Here is a 17,345-nt window from a genome sequence, read left to right on the forward strand (position 1 = left end):
AAAAGATTATTATTAGAATATTTAAAAAGAAATTACTCATATCCCTGTACCATATGTATATCTGATAGCATGTGTATTGCAACTGGTTTTATTTTGAAACATACCAATACACAGTGTTTTCCATTACATGCGTAATAAAATAATTTCTTAAAGTCCCCCCAAAGACGGTGACAAATCAACTACCAAACTTATTATACTAAGTTACAGGCAAGAAGCTTTGCACAAATAAACTTTAGTAAGCAAAGCCAACATTGAGCAATTCCACTGAATATTCACAACTCCTTCTGTAACCTCTTGGTGGCGCTATGATTATGCCCACACACGACACAAGTCATTCTCCACACAAAAAAAAGACAATGCTTTTTTGTCACTCTGTCTCAGACAAGGACATTCCATTAAATATTTTAATTTTTTCCAAGAGAAGTGGGTGATGAGAAGTCAAAGTTTTGCTTATTATAAATAGGAGAGGACTTTACAATTAAAGTCATGTAATTGTCAATCAATATCCATGTACATAAGGATAACCACTGTGGAGATATGATATCAAATAATCTTCACATCCTTACGTTTACATTTATCAATTGAAAAGCAAGCCATTATAGTATCCATTTTGCTGTTGCGTACATATAGTTTGCTTCAGAGCCCCTTATTTGGCTATGTACACATTGGTATTCTTTCTAGTTCTGAACTGCTTTGAGAAAGGCAGATGGATAATTCAGCTTATAAAAACTCTTTTCTAAAGTAAACCTCTGAGCCATAGTATATTTCAGAACGGGTATACACATAGAAAACAATATTTAATAGTTTCATTATATTACTCAAAATAAATATGACTGAAATATAGATGTGTTAGACAGACCATGGGGAAAAATGTGTCTTTAATTCAACTTGACCGGGAATAACTGTCTATAAAAAGTGCAATCTGGATGGATCATGACCGTGATAAAACTGCATAATCTCTATACATTTAGACATTTTGTCCTCTCCTCCGGCTAAAAATTATGATAAAACACAAAAAGATTATGTAAAACAAAAACAGCATTCCGTACAATCTAAACAGGCTAAAACGGTCAGGAAGTTCAAGCTCAACGTGACTTGAGTTGATGGTGCTACCTATGGTGAATAAAAAGTCAAAAAACAAAACGATAAAACAGCTTTTTTTTTTTTGTATAGCACAACAATCTCTTGCTAAACCGATAGATGAGTGACATGAGTGACCATAATGATTAGGACAGCTCAGATGCATTCTTTGCGAAAGACATGTTAGCCCAGCCTGAGCCTAGATCCAAAAAAAATAAAATGAATAATGACCCGACACTTCCAGACGATTCGTTTCCTCAATGTCCGGGTTAAAGTCAGCATGAATGAAGCATTGCTTAAAAAAACCCACTGTGCTTTCTAAATATCAAAAAGCCTGACCTAATGATTATCTGTAGCTTGAAGTCAGTCTTCACTCTGCCAATTTCCAGGCCATTTTTCTTGCTACAGGCAAGATGACAAGATAAAACTGCATTGCCTGGTCACAATACATCCTGCCCGAAATATCTATGGTAATACATTTTTTGGACTAAATTCGTCTTAGAAAGACTAGTAGTGCAGAAAGGTGCTTGGGGTATTTGACAATCAATAAAAACAAAAATAATAAAACCCAAGAATAAAGGGGAAAAGTCAAATAAAGAAGACAAAAACATTGTAGTACACATCCCTTAACAAAATATTGTAAGAGTGTTGTTTTAGGTGAGTTTGGGGTCGTCCGGTGTAACCACTTGATAGTCGCCAGAGAGAAGAGAGATGGTAGGGTCCTCGGCAGGGTCCTGGCCAAAGTAATTGTCCCTTTCGAGCTCCAGTAACATGGGCAGGTCCTCCCCTGGTACGTCTGTGTTGATCGGGTCGCTCAGGAGAACAGGCTGGGCGGTGTACTGGACAAGCTGCTTCCCTATAACACATTGGAAAGTGCAACCAACTGAGCCACAAGTTCGACAAGTTAAACTAGAGCAAGGTGTTAACGCCACCATTAAGCAGGGTGGGATACTATTACGGACCAAAATGACTGGATATCCATCACTCCCTCACTGACAACAGCAACACTTTCATTATCTCAAATCTGTAATGAGCTAGCCACGGCTGTGACTGCATGTAACAGTCTAGCAGATAACTTTACCAACCATCATACACCATCCCCTCCATACCACAACCTAATAAGAATAGGCTACACAACAACATAATTGAACATTCATTTCATACTTACCATTAGGAAGTCCATGTTCTGATTTTTCTCAGACATTTCCTAGTTACTGATGGTGCCACTTGGCATGAAATCAAACGTGAGGTAGAGAAAATTGACCCCCAAATACAGGGTGTGGGGTGAAGAGGCCGAGTAGGCCTAGTGCTCACTCCACAGTGGAACTGTGATGATGACTACAGTGGCACTGGTTATATGTAAATTGTTAACTTATTTATTAGTTAATCATTTATTTTAATATTATTCACCTGCTTATTTGAGGACTTGTATCTTGGTCGTGGCACTGTAACACATAGGAATAATAAACCACCTTTGCAGGAACGTGCAATTGTAGCGGAACTATCATTTAATTGCAATGCTGGACTGAACCAATTGGTTTGTTTTGCACATGCATCCAGGAAAATGTATTATTAACGGCTTATTTATTTTAAAAAAGGGAAAAAGATGGTATTTGCTTGGTATTGGTATTGGCAAATAATCAAGGTTGTGGTGTTGGTACCATATCGGTATGAAAAGGTCATGCCGTCCCGGGGTGGGTTTCCCAAATCCATAGTTTCTAACCTGTTAGCAACTTAGTTTAGCCTAGAAATCTAGACGCGCCCCTAGCGGCAGCAAATTATATTTGCTGCCAGGGCTAGTCTAGCAACTCTCCGTTGGCTTGTGAGCTCTAGAAATCGAAACTTAATCAGGGCATTGAAATCGTGTATAGAGTCGTTTGGTGGGCTTAACATGGGAACACAGGGGAAAACAAATATCCTATTGCGTCCTATTGCGTGCAGAGGGAATTTGAAAGACAACTGATTATCCCACCCCTCGGACTGAGCACTGCGAACGGTGAGTGCCCAGACCCTACATTTTAATGTGGGTCTGGCTCGCCAGGCTAAACTTAGTTGGTTGGCAATGAGAAATTGCATTGCAACCACAAAGTTGCTAACTTAGTTAGCAACTATGGTTTTGGGAAACGCGCCCCCGACCAGTAAGGTCATGGTTTTGATTTTAAGAGGGTTCACACAGTCTGATAAAGTACATACAAAACGTTTTACTCCAACTGAATCAGGGATATTTAGACAGCACAATGCTGCTAGTTCACCATCAGAGAAGATGCCCAACACCCAACTGTCAACAGAATGGTATGGTGTGTTGATAAGGCCTCAATAATGCATTCTGACAAAAACCTGTTTCACTAACTCATTGGGATGGGAAGACACAATCTGTTTTTTATCTCTACATTTACTCAAATCACCAAATGCTCAAACCTGCGTTTGTGGAGTTATTGCTTGACGGAGCATCCTTGGGCGAATCGGAGAGGAGCTCCTGGATCTGTGGGGAACATGAAAAGACTGCGGTGAGAACAAAAAACAAACAAACAACAAAAACTCAGGGACAGGAGATGCTCTTTTAAGTGATTAAGTGGCTGATTGAGAGGAAAACAATTCCAAAACACTTACAGTGGCCAGGCTGTCCAAGTCAAAGTCTGTGTTTATGGAGGAGGAACTGAAGATCTGTGATGACATTAGACAATTAGTTGGACAGAAACAGAAAAAAACCCATCTGGAATAGTAACTAGTGAAGCTATAGGTACTGTACACTCATAGGTTACTGACATATCAGTAGGCCTTTTCAGACTGCCAAAATCGCCGCGATTTTATGTTCCAGAATCGCAGAACGACTGTCCCTTTCACATAGACCGAGGCGGAACGGCGGGACAAAGTGTCTCGCGAAATGCACTACCAAGCCCCCTAGACAGTTTTTTCAGAGTTTTTTCGTTCCGGCACCAGTGTGAATGGGTCAAGGCGGAAAGGGGAATCTGGGCGGGCATTTCGATGCGTCCAGCCCACCACAGGAGATTGCAAATAAATCTAACTGATCAAAAGCAGCAATAGCAGAGACAGCACATTATGTCAATCTTTAAATTCACAAAGTCTCCAGTCATTTAATGCCTGCTAGAGTTGACTGTAGCTCGGTTGCCATAATAGGCTATCCTAAAATCCAGCGATAAAACAAAGCATGAACTCGTCTGTCTGCCCTATATGTATATCCTCTGATTGTAATGCTTACAGATATCTAGGCGATATTTGTAACAATTATTTTGTATTTGGCCTGTTATAAAATCATGTAGGCCTACTGAACAATTTAAACACATTGTGAACCCCAAAGTTGGAGACATGCATATAGACATTGCTGCAAATTTAAAACCGGATTACTCTGGAATGGCTAACTGTACAGGGGAATGCTTTACACTTTTGTGTTCGGTAAGGTCTACTGTTTATTCTGATATATGGTTTGTCATGTGTTGAGGGAAAGTTCGTTAAGTATTCCACCAAGATGAATGGGTAGGGAGACGGGAACCGTTTACCACAACAACTAACCACTAACATCGTTTAAAAGCTGAGAAAAAGCTCTTTCGTGTGATACATGTGACGTCTGTGATGAATAGGCTACTTCGCAAGTAGTTCAGCAAATTTGGGTGGGACAGAAATACCTTTACATAGCAGGAGCTCTGGCCATATCGGCTCTGGCTCACATGATGTGCTTTAAATGCATTATCGCTTCACTACACGCGAACAAGAAAGAAAAGAAAAAAGAAACCAATGAGCTTATGTCGCGATTTCCGATAGGCCTAGGCCTAGGTCTAGAGAAAAGATAGCTATGGTAACCTAACAATTAGGATTTGCTTTGCCTACACTGCTGTTTGGTTGTCCCAAAACTTTGAGACGATCCATACTCGCATTAACTGAATCTTATCCCTAACTGCGATGTTCCAAACAGAGTGACTGTAGGATGCAATGCCTAATAATCTCACTGCCTTCGGCATAACTGCTAACAGTGCGCCTATTGTTAAACACCTGAAAAATAACCTATTAAGCTGCTGTTTTCTTTTCATGACGAGCACTACGCTTGAATGATTTATGACTGAATGGAACGTTGCGTTTTTAAGCACCAGAATTGCTTATCACGTCGTGTGAAAGTTTACACCAATCATCATCTTCTAATGTATCCTTATGTTGAGATGTCCATTCTCTTTGCCCTAGGCCATCATTTGTGCGCGAAGCATGTTTCAATTAAGACAGTACACAAGCTATTTTTATTGTTGTAATATTGAATGATTTCATGAATAAAGCATTGAAAAATTGTATGCACAGTGCGGCTGGCGGCGCCACTGACCAAGGCCACAGTAGCCTGTGAACCTCTGATTTACAATGGGAAATTACGGCCAACGCAGGGGGCAACTCTTCTCTTCTATTTCCCTTCCAAATTACTTTTTATTGTCTGAAGACATCGATCGCAAGAATCTAACATTCTAAGCAACAGCAAAGCAACTTCACTTGCATTTGTAGGGTAGGCTACTACAAATGCAAGCTAACCAAACTGCAGTCGGTTCTCCCGCCATGGTTTTGGAAATCACACACCTGCTGCATCTGAAGGCCCACGCATAATAAGGACTATCACTCTACACGCCCCCAGTTGCACGTCACATTTTAATTTGCTAGCTGATCCTGCCTCCCCAAAATGCCGCATCATGTGAACAGATCAGCAGGCCGGCAAATTTTCACCTCGTTTTCAGACACACGTTGCGTCTCCTCTTCCCGTAAATTTAGCGTAATCTCTGTGTGAAAAGGCCTAGTCTGTACCGTCAGCAGGTTGGGATTTCTACTCAAATTAATCAATGGAAACCTAATATACACCTTAATCTGCTGTGGTGTTCAAAATCATCTTAGTATTTATGATCTATCAAAAACAGGAGTGCAGTGCACAATGCAAGTTTTGAGAAATGGCAACTCACATCAAAGAGAGGCGAGGACTCAAAGTTGATGGACTGGGCATTCAGGATGGACTGTAGGTTCTCCAAGCCGTTATCAATGTTATCCAGGTGGTCATGGAGTTCCGTTCTGGGCCAGAAAATGAAATAAGTGTGATTAGCATGCAAGCTTGCACTGACCTCAACTACGCTTACATGATAGAACACAATAGTGACAAATCAATGAGTTTCATGTGATTACATAAGCAAACAGCAGCCACTGTAACAGCAACAAAAATACACATAGCTGACATTTGCACACACATCATTGAATTGATTTTATTTATTTATTTATTTATTTTTGAGAAGGAGCAAGTCCCCAGAAAGGTTAAGATTGGTGTCGCCTGACGGGAGATAGCCTAGGCTTGCCAAATTTTTGATTGCTAACACAATTGGCATTTTTGGGGCTTGGGGTGGTGGGTCAAAAAAAAAAAAATGAATCAGCACCAACTGCAAGCCCAGAAAAAAGTCACCTGCACATTACAACATCCAATGCTTTTTGTTTGTTTGTTTATTGTTTTTTTGTAGGGCCACGGCACCACTTACATGTTGCATCAGTCTAATTCACAGATGGAAAAATCATGTGGACCACGTGGGAGTTGGGGAGGGGGGTGGGGGAGGATGGTGCAACACAGAGCAACAGGCAAGCTATTAGCATAAGCACACCACACACACAATAGAAACTAAAATCGAAACGAAGTGGGAGGTAGAGTGGAAGGGAGTGTGTGTGTGTGTGTGTGTGTGTGGGGGGGTGTTAGTTGTCAGAGGAGGCTAATGGGGACAGTCAGGCACAGTGTTTTAAATGTTCTGGGGACATCGGTCTCGCGGCAGACTGGCAATGCTAACCCTGGGAGAAGTCGGGGGTGAAGAGACGAGGAGGTGGGGCTGGGGAAAAGGTGATAGACTTCAGACATCTGTGGAGAACTGAAAAGATAGAAGCACAACATGGCACCATTGTGAAGGTGTAGGAGATCAGTTATAACACCACCACCACCCTGCTGTGGATACAGGCCTGTCCGGTCCCTCTCACTATACTATGAGGAAAAGATGGGACATTGGCTAGGTGACAATCACAACACACCCAATCTTTAGGGCGCCTTTAAGCATTTGATACAGGTACTGTAATAGTAATCAAGAACTAGATCATTAATAATTAGCTACATTATAACTACACTAATTAGCTACGTCTTGTACACAGGATGAAATGTAAACACAGGTACAGCAACAGACAAAACATCATGAGGGAGAAATTTTACAAAGTCAGATGTTTTGATTCTGTGGCATATAATATATATTGTCCTATAGGTAGATGTTGCAGATGTTATGTAGTCATTATGCACCTATAGAGTAAACACTTACAAAAACTGAATCTCCACCTGTGACATATGTGGCTATGTGGCTGTGTAGTGTAGTGTGCCATGAGGTAGGGGTGGTCTCCTGCATACTTCAGCCAAATGATCACATGCCACACCAGGAACGAAAGACTAATGGCCAGTACCAAACAGCACGAAAAATGTGGAGGAGCCTATTGCGAGCGGTCCTGAGAAGTGGCTTTGTAGCCATAACCTGAACCCATGTGTTGTACCTCTGCATAATTCACTGCTAAGTTACAGGGCACTGGAGGTGGTTTGTATAGATCAAAACCTTTGTTCTTTGTTCAAATGTTAGGCAAAGGTGTGCAATCAGGGTGTTCTCTGTGTGCCCAGAAAAAGAGCTCAATATGTGTGATGCAGTGGATGGTTGGATGGAGAAAAGCGTAGATTTATAAATAGAGACAGGACTGAGGGAAGGAGGGAAGGAGTAGTGCGTACTGTTAGGCATTTATTAGGCTGATGTTACATGATGACTCACTGAACAAGTTGCAGCTCACACTCTTAAAACAAATGTGTTGAAAACAACATAACTTGCATTGTTTTTTTTAAGTCCAGATAGGGACAACACATTTGTTTTAAGAGTCCAGATAGGGACAACACATTTGTTTTAAGAGTGCATAGACTGCACGATAGAGCAACACAACTTTTATCATCGTCATTATGCAATGGAAGTCACATGGAACATAATTAGATGTTTTCCACCTAGGTGTCAATATCACTGTAGGCCTGTAAATGTCATTGCAAGCCTGATAATGTGACTGGGCCATTCAGGTGAATGCACTGTGCAAAGAAATCCCCTAATGTGAAGGAGAGCAATGGTCCTGATTGCCATGACTTCATGTGGAGTACTTAAAAACACAATTAAAAATAACATGCTTAAGATAATAAGGAGATTAAGAAAAGCAGAATGCCCATTTAAGGAGGGCTACTGCTTTCACTACACAGGTCAATTGCCTAATTAAAGCAAAAGAGCAAGTGTCTGATGAGAGAAGTAATAAATTACACATTTATTTGCATTTTGGAGAAAAGGTTCTCAAAACTGATCCATGTCCAGCCAGAAATCTCTTAAAGACTGTTTGCAACTGTCAGAGACAAAACAGGGTTCATGTAACTTGCAGAGCCCTTCACACTATAAAATGCAAGTCATGCAACTTGGATGCATGCAAGTTTCAACCAACTAGAGCTGTGCTGAAAGTTCCACCACGTAACGCTAGTCTGGAGGGACCAAGTTCCACTGAAGCCAGAGGAACTCAGGGTTCCCACATCTTCTTAAAGGAACATGCCAACCTTTTTGGAAAAAAGCTTAGCCAGTTAGATAAGAGGATACATGCCCTTTTCTTCTCTGTGCTTGCTATAAACCAGTCTGACACCGTTAGCCTAGCTTAGCGGAACTCATTGGAGGTGGGTTTATTTGTATTCACAGTAAAAAGGATATGCATCCTCTTATCGAACTCAGTGGTAGACGGCAAATAAGTTAATTTCCCAAAAAGTTGACGTGTTCCTTTAAACATCAAATTCAGGGATACGCCATAGTCTGAGACAAGTGGGAACCCTGTCAACTGTTAAGACTCAAAAAGCTTTGACGTCTCACCTATCGATGCAGGCGAGGCTGAGGCACCTAGGACTGCCCGGCGGTGCATCGTGGGCTGAAGAGGTGGGGGCGAGGACCGGAGCCGCAGGGGCCAGGGACGTGGTGGCGTTGGCCGTGCCAGTAGCGGTGGTCGGCTCGTTCTCTTGCAGGATGGAGTTGATGAAGGTGGTGGGGGAGAGAGGCGTGTCTGGGGGCATCGTGCCCACCTCCACCTCCACCGGACACACCTCGTCCACCTCCGAGTCGTGGGTGGTGGTGGGGCTGGACGGCTCCTCCTTGATGTGCACCAGCGGGCTTATCCTTTCACTGCTTAATCACACCAAATACACCCCATCAAATCACCAACCCAGAGCTACACATAACTAACAGAAATACACTGATCAAAAACATAATTGCTTTAAGTCAAGTCTTGGTCCACGAAATAAACAGTTTTTCTCTTTGCTCACAAAAAGCTGTGGACAAATTCATATTTAAGCCACGTGGTGACCCTCGTAAAATTGTTGCTGCGTTCATATATTTTATCAGTATACATAAATACATATGCATACTCTAAACAAACCAACAACAAGCTCTAGCATTGCTTAAATACTGAATCTACCATACGCTCTTCTTAAAAGCCCTAACACTAGACATGCTAAACCTTTCTTGGATGGATCACTTGTAATTAGGGATGCACGATATATCGGCGGCCGATATATTATTGGCCGATAAGTGAAAAAATGAAAATATTATTATCGGTCCGATAACAGAATTCTGGCCGATAATTTGCGCCAATATTTTGTCCTAAGTCCTAATTTAGGCCTACGCAAGGTCCGTCTGGCTACACTGAGCTACTTGAGCTTGGTTGGCAATACTTTTTCCTCAATATAATGTCAGCGGTGTGAATGTATTTCACCACTCTAAAAAAAAATCTGTGGATATGCGTTCATTTGGGAATCTGTGCATCTCAAAATCGTCTCGTGAATGATCCGCCATTTAACCTTACCAGAGCGGAGCTCAGCCCTATCTAGAGCCGTCTTGTGCTGGTGTGTTTGCACTTTACCGCGCTGATCGGGGAAACAAATAACCCGTTAGTGGGACGAGTACATAAGTAGGCCTAGTTCTAAGTTGTGTTTTAGTATTATATTTGCATTACGTTAGCTTGGGTTTTGTATTACTACCTAGAAATATGCTAACCATTCCTGCTTCAGTTCCAGACAGGTCATCATAATAAGTTATTAAAACCTTCGGGGCTAACCCCTTTTAATTCTGCCGCAGCAGGTTGTGCGCAACAGGGTAGACGGACATAAGATACAGTCTGAGGAGTTGCAGCTTTATTCAGTTGAAACTAAACATAAGTTTCCCTCACAATCTCTGATTTGGTCACTATACTGTAGCTTATTCCCAGCTGAGCCGTTTATGAGCGTTTAGTCCTAAATTAAAACGATTCATACTCTCTAGCCACTCACTCGCAATTCACTGACGTCAGGTTCACTTAAAGAAGCCACACATACTGTAGGGCTAGGCTACTGTTATGTTGTTGACTACCGCACTATTGAGGACTATTATGAGTTCTGTCCATCATTTGGTGGTAGGTAAAATTACTGCAATAAAATTATGCTTATTAAATGCTTTCCCCAAATCACTTTTCACAATTTTTTTAAGAGTAATATTATCGGTTATCATATCGGTATCAGCCACAACAAACCAATAAATACCGGTTATCGTTATCGGCCCTAAAATTCCATATCGGTGCATCTCTACTTGTAATATATCAGGGTAAAATGTCACAGAAGGGCAGTCCCGACAAGCATGCCAGGGCAAGGCCTGTGTGAGTAACAGGTTGCTGGCAGACAAGCCAGCACTGTGGCCTTGCACTGAGGCCTTGCACTGTGGGAGTTGTAGGCCACTTGCCTGTCCTCGATCCACTCCGAGGTAACCGGACTGGTCTGGGCCAAGTCTGTGATGTCAGAGATGATTGGGCCTGTCTTAAGCAGTCCGTCCGAGGCGAAGAGATTTGCAGCCGAGAAACCAGTAGAGGGAGCCTGGGAGGGAGAGAGAGGGGGAGGGGGAGGGAGAGAAAGAGAGAGAGAGAGAGAGAGAGAGAGAGAGAGGGGGAGGGAGAGAGGGAGAGAGAGGGGGAGGGAGAGGGAGAGAGAGAGGGGGAGGGAGAGAGGGAGAGAGAGAGGGGGAGGGAGAAAGAGGGGGAGGGAGAGAAAGAGAGAGAGAGATTCATGTCACTGGTTATTTAATAGTCATGACTGACATCCTCCTGTGAAAGTGTGGGATAGAGCCAACCTAAGGTTTTCAAGTATGTATTGGTACCCAAGGTCTCCTCTGCATTGTAGCTAGAATGCTATTCCTCATTTTCTACAGTGTTTCCTCTACGTTTATTTCAGCATGGCGGCCCGCCACGGTTTAATTAATACCCCCACGGTATCAGAATCAGGGCAGACGCACAATGTAGTTGCAAATAATCTTGCCGACGTATCCTCCCCTGCTGGCTGCCGCTCACATTGCAATTTAACAATAAGTAGCCTAAAACTAGTATTATGGCCCGTCCAGTTTCACACACATATTATTATATTGTATTGATGTAGCCTATTTAAAACATTAGAATTAGGGGAGACGCATATTGTCCGGAAGCATTGTAGCCTAAGCTAAATGCCCTCCGCTGGCTGCTGAAAATTGCAGTTTAACAAATAAACAGCAATGCTAATCCGAGGTACCCGTCTAGTTTTATTCCATAAATATATTGTTTGTATAGACGTTAGTAGCATGCGCTATCAAGAGCTTCCATGTGCTACGCATGTTTGTCAACATCGTAAAAACTACAATTTTCGCACAACTTGGTGGAAAGTTGTGCGAGCAGGCTAAGGAAAACCCATTCATTTCTGAAGCTGATCGTATTGAAAGTATTTCCCATATCATAGCCTATTAGCTCGCTCGCAACAGAAAAAAAATGGAACTGGAGAGTGGATGTCTCCGCGAAGACACCGCTGTTACATTAGATGCGCACTCAATCGCAAATCGACACAGTAAAAAAGCAACGACTGGTAGCCTAACGAAGGTAAATTGCAAAACTTGGCCAAGTTGGATTCTTTGGATAAAAGAGTGCGAAAGAGTATGTTTGTGTTGTTAAAACAAATTGTGTTTGCGCCTGGAGTCATGGCGACACGCGTCAGGGCACACCAGGCTTCCACTTGTACGTACCGAGATAGCCGGGGAAGGTTCTAGAGAGTACTGCCGAGAGTACTTGGGCAGCGAGTGAGCGGAGGTGCTGTCATTCAACATCAGGGGCCTGGCAGAGAGAACAGACAAAAAAAAAAAAAGCACAGAGAGAGAGAGAGAGAGAGAACGAGAACGAGAGAGAGAGAGAGAGAGAGAGAGAGAGAGAGAGAGAGAGAGAGAACGAGAGAGAGAGAGAGAGAGAGAGAGAACAAGACAGTGTAAGAGAGGCAGAAAAAGGAACAGATCACGAGAAAAATATGGTAAGAGTGAGAAAGTGAAAAAGATAGCATGAGAGAGCAAGACAGCCAGAGAAAAAGAGAAAACAAGAGGATGAGAAAGAGGAAGAAGAAGCAGCAAGATAGAGAGGGGGGGGGAGAATACACTTAATACAAATCATTCACATATGAACGTGTTTGAAAATGTGTTCAGGGCGGGATGAAGCAACTTGCATTTTTCTTTTCATTCCCATCACTCTGTTGGACTGCACCAGGGTTATGAGGAACTGGATGAGCTGCAGAGACACAAGGAAGGGTTACACACAGAAACATAACAAACACGTACACGTACAGTACACAAAGCCAAAGATGACAAGACCAGTGGAGTCACTGTTTTCATACTCATTTTGCCTGGAGCACCACTGCAGTCTTCACTTGTTGTCAGCTTTAAATACTAGCTGAAACACATCGTCTTGGCCGAGTTGGTTAAGGCAGTTGTATCACTGTGTCACTTGCATGGCAGCACATATTCCAAATGACTTAATATCACTGTACTCGTCTTAACATGCAAATCAACACGACTCATCAACCACTCGGCAGACATCAGCTGTCTGTTTTAAGCCGTTTCAAGCTCATGAAACGGGCACAGGAGCTGAACACGGGACTGGCATTCTTCGGTTGCTTCGCAGTCAGGAAGTGTTTGAAGTGCTGAGGTGTGGGAATGGTGTTACCTTATTGACGACTTTCTGCTGCTGCGCGTGCTTCTGCCTCAGGCTGGCCACCTCCCTCCACAGTGCCTCATTCTCCCTGCAAAAAACAAAAAAAAAAAAAAAAAGAAAAACAGCTAAGCGAAGCTAACGTCAGCGCACGCTCACTCAAACGCAGCAGATGTCAGTCACATCAGACAGTGTCGGATTTTGCTCACCCATCCACTATATCCCCTCACCCCCCCACTGTCACACAGGATTAATCCTTTCCCACCACGGAGCCTTTAAAACAAGGGAATGGAGGGCTGAGGTTGTGGGGTGACAGTGCACTTTTTTTTTTTTTAACCAAAACTGTAAAAGACTTGAGGAATACTTCAGGACGTTTATTTAGCTAAGTTAATGGCTATTGAAAGATCTTAGCGGCCTCTGTTTGTTCAGCTTTTTAAAGTGCGCCCCATAAAGCAGTCCCCCCCCCTTCCACCTGGACCTCTTAAAACGGGTTCCCTGTGGGGCTGGTAAAAGTGCTTTGAGTGTGTGCTCATGAGCCCGGTTTTGGGTCCACGGACGCACAGCTCACGATGAAAAAATGCTGCTGCCCTCGACGAGCGCTGAGGTGGACCTCAAAATGGCCCCCCCTGCTACTCCAGCGGATGGAAAGTCTGACCCGTGTTGTGTTTTCATGGCCGATTTGCACTGATAAAACAGACATCAAACATGCCTGGCATCGTGCAAGCAACGACAGACCACAACTCAATATTCAACACTTGTTTCCTCCATAAAAATTAAACTTGTTATAAATACGTCAATAAAACAAACGACAAAATGTCAACCGGGGACCCCAAACTATGGAGGACTTCTACTGATGTAGGAGACTGAATGGAAACAAAATTGAAAATGCTTATCTTCTGGGCGTCTACATTGTCAAACAGAGACGTGCGCTTATCAATGACACCAGGCGTTATGAATTCCAGGCATGACTTGAGACAATGAGGAATGGGGTGCGTGTGCGCTGTGCGTGTGTAATGATTTTGCAACTATAGATCATTGAGGTGTGTGAGTGTTCCATGTTGCCTGAAGTGTGTGTGTGGGTCCATATTGAGTAAGGTGTAGGCCTGGCCTCCCACTGAGGTGTGTGTGCATGTATGCAAGAGCGAGAGTGTGAGTGTGTGTGAGTACACATATGACATTTGAGTGTGTGTGAGTGTAAGTGTGTATGTGTGTGTGTGTGTGTGTGTGTAGTGTTGTGGTGGCCCCGGTGCTCCCGGGCCGAGTGGATTCTTTATCTGCGTTAGTGGGGCTTATCTGAGGGGCTCGGCTGCCTTGTAAATCAGCGCAGCCCAGTAAAAAGCCTCCGCTGAGCAGGAAGGGCCCTCTCCAGCCACCCGCTCTCCCTCCCGGGCCTAGGAACCCCCCCCCCCCCACCCAACATACCTCCCTCCCTGCCTCTGAGACAGATGGAGCAACTTTATGGGGGCAGGTGTGGATTCCTCCTAGTGGGAAGATGAGTGCCCCCACATCACAACCCCCACCTTCCTCCACAACCACCACCACCTTTCCTACCCCTAATTACAACACTACAGGTCTTAGACAAGGCAGACAAACACCACCACATGGATTAAAAAGTTCGAGCTAATGCACTTTAGTCAAAGTGACCTACAAGCTCTGAACTCAATGAGGAGACACATGGAAATGAATAAGCACTGGACAAGAGGATGAGGAACCATCTGTTGTATTAACACTTACTCTCTCAGTTCCACCAGATGAGCAGAATGAGTAAAAAACAGAAGAAAGAAACCTCCAATGCACCCAAGACCGTGATATCTTGCACACAGGCAGAGCTTTCACAATGCACTGTAAAAAAAAGAAAAGAAAAAAAAAAAAAAAAAAAAAAAAAAAAAAAGCGATCTGCCCAAGGCCGTGTCAAAAGCACCCGAGCCCATCGCTACATGACACAATATCTCCCGCTGGAAAGAGACGGCTGAGAGCGAGCGGCCACGCTGAGTTGATGGACAGGCTGCGGTGAGCTCATCTGTGATATCCTGTGTGAGGGTGTGTGTGTGTGTGTGCGTGACTGCACGTGTGTTGTGGTGAAAGAGAGCGAGAGTGAGGCTATGCGTGTGAGAGAGGACACGTCATAACACCACGGTGAATTGGCTCATCTTTTTGTGAGCATGTGTGCAGACCAGGGGGCCGAGGCCCACAGTGGCAATGACAATACAGCTGAGAGTGTGTGTGTGTGTGTGTGTGTGTGTGTGTGTGTGTGGGGGGGGGGGGGGGTATACATGTCACAGATGGAGACCCAAATGGGTGCTCACTAATGGTATCTCACATACCATTAGCACCCATTAGTCTCCATCTGTGATATGTATACAACAAGAATGTTCACATTCATGACACGAGTCTAATACAAATGTGGCTGTTTGCCTGTGTTGCCTGGATGAAGGCATGTTTTCATTTCCCGATTACGACCCCGATTCCCACCCCAACCCCACCCCCAGCAGTGAGCCTGCAGCTGGCGAGGCACATCACTCAGGCATGAGCAGGCCTTGGGCTCCTCCGGGAGTGCTGACTAACCCCAACAGAGGTGAGGGCCCCCAGCCTGCCACTTCGTCACCCACGGACAGATACTCAGAGCCGGGAGGGATTAGCGCACATTAGCCATGCACCAACCCGAAGTAAGAGTGCATGAACTCTGGGTACGGGGTGGCTTGGAGCCCGTATCGAAGCGTGGGCCAGGAGATAGCTCTCAAGTGTCAAACTGATAAAAACCAGCTCGGCTAGAAGCCATGCAAGGCATTTCAGCCTGCTAATTCAGCCGCTGAGTTTTTCTCAGGCTACGTTGTGGAATATTATCTACAGCAAACCCGGTTGCTTGTATTCTCACATGTAGGCTTCCATTTCCTATTCTAGAGGTTCTACTGTATGTCTGTGGCTCTACTGTAGTAGATATATTAAATACAAGACAACTAACAGCTGGTTGTATGACCTCGCTTCTATTTTCTGTTTAGTTATATTTGTGAGCCTTGCCAGCCATGACTCACCTTTTTATTTCTGAAATATTTCTAAAGGTCCAATACATGTGTATGTGTGTGTGTGTGTGTGTGAGTGAGTGTTTGTGTGTTTGTGTGTGAGAGAGTGAGAGACATGGAGTATGTGGGTCTTCCTTGTGTGTGTGCGTGCGCAAGAGGAAGAAAGGGAGAGCAGCTATCTGCATCACCCCTCTGTGTATATTTCAGTCTCTGACTGAGCCCAAGAAATTCTGCATCTAATCACCGGCTTTAAATAAACTGGCTTACACAGCCCTAATGCTACGGGCTAGCTGCTCCCCAGGGCGGCCAGCCACATACCTCTGTTTTCTAATTGAGCCTGGAGGAGCGCTGGGCTAAAATATTAAAATGGCCTGCGAGGGACTCGCAGAGCAAACAGCCCTTCAGCTTCACACATGGAAGCCATTTCTTCACGACAATCCTTGGACAGAGAAATCCTTCACAGCATGTCAGCGAAAAGGGGAAGAAGAAAAGGAGCTTCTTGAATCATCAGCAATCGTGGTTTCTTAGTTGTGACATCGGTCATCACGATTACTGCCGCAGGAGAGGTAGCAGCCACATAGCTGACTGGCTGGCTTTGGAGTTTGCTGATTAGTGAATAATGAACTTGGGTGGACTCACTGTTTCATTGCACTGAGCTTGCTGTCCATGCTCTCCTGCCTGCCCCGCATCTGCTGCACGTCGCTGAGCACTTTGCTGATCTCGTCCGTGCTCAGCCGGACATCCTCTTGTTTAATATTTGACACCTGAGGAGAGGAGGAGAGGGGGGGAGGGGAAAGGAGGATGAAACCGTTAAGAGGCACAGCCAGTAAAAGTGTGTGGGACGTGCGTGCACATCTGTGCGTGTCTGTGTGTGTGTGTGTTTGGTAACAACTCGGCCCTGGTCATGAACTCTGGCATCTGACAATGGAAACAGTGTGTGTGCTCAGGGCCTTCAGATTTCAGTGTGAACTGATCACTTGGCCAGAAAAAGAAGACACGGGCCCAGAGGCAGGCAGAGAGAGCGAGAGAGAGAGAGAGAGAGAGAGAGAGAGACTATAAATCAGCCCAGTGGAAAAGTTGCCTGTACTGAGTGGTCAGGCGGCGGCAGATTATACGTGCTCTCGGCCTGCACTCTCTAATCCTATCCACCTAGCTCCAGCTGGCAGTCTCCACACTGGG

General features: G+C 44.2%; 1 protein-coding gene across 7 annotated transcripts in view; it reads right to left on the reverse strand.

Moving 5' to 3' along the window:
• hsf1 (heat shock transcription factor 1) overlaps nucleotides 1–17,345 on the reverse strand; it is a 35,065-nt gene that overhangs the window by 15,576 nt on the left and 2,144 nt on the right. The window contains exons 4-15 of one of the 7 annotated variants that reach the window (XR_006026041.1): nucleotides 16,806–16,930; nucleotides 13,162–13,237; nucleotides 12,665–12,726; nucleotides 12,198–12,285; nucleotides 10,899–11,029; nucleotides 9,006–9,314; nucleotides 6,888–6,965; nucleotides 6,027–6,132; nucleotides 3,691–3,744; nucleotides 3,499–3,562; nucleotides 2,491–2,525; nucleotides 2,089–2,306 (exon numbers count right to left, since the gene is read on the reverse strand). Coding sequence is in view for 6 of the 7 variants with exons in the window: in XM_042075815.1 (XP_041931749.1) it covers nucleotides 1,734–1,936; nucleotides 3,499–3,562; nucleotides 3,691–3,744; nucleotides 6,027–6,132; nucleotides 6,888–6,965; nucleotides 9,006–9,314; nucleotides 10,899–11,029; nucleotides 12,198–12,285; nucleotides 12,665–12,726; nucleotides 13,162–13,237; nucleotides 16,806–16,930 (1,296 nt within the window). In the remaining variant the exon portion in view is untranslated. The other 6 variants (XM_042075820.1, XM_042075821.1, XM_042075815.1 and 3 more) reach the window with 6 other exon arrangements.

Source organism: Alosa sapidissima, chromosome 21 (assembly GCF_018492685.1).
Source record: "Alosa sapidissima isolate fAloSap1 chromosome 21, fAloSap1.pri, whole genome shotgun sequence".
Lineage (NCBI taxonomy): Eukaryota > Metazoa > Chordata > Actinopteri > Clupeiformes > Clupeidae > Alosa > Alosa sapidissima.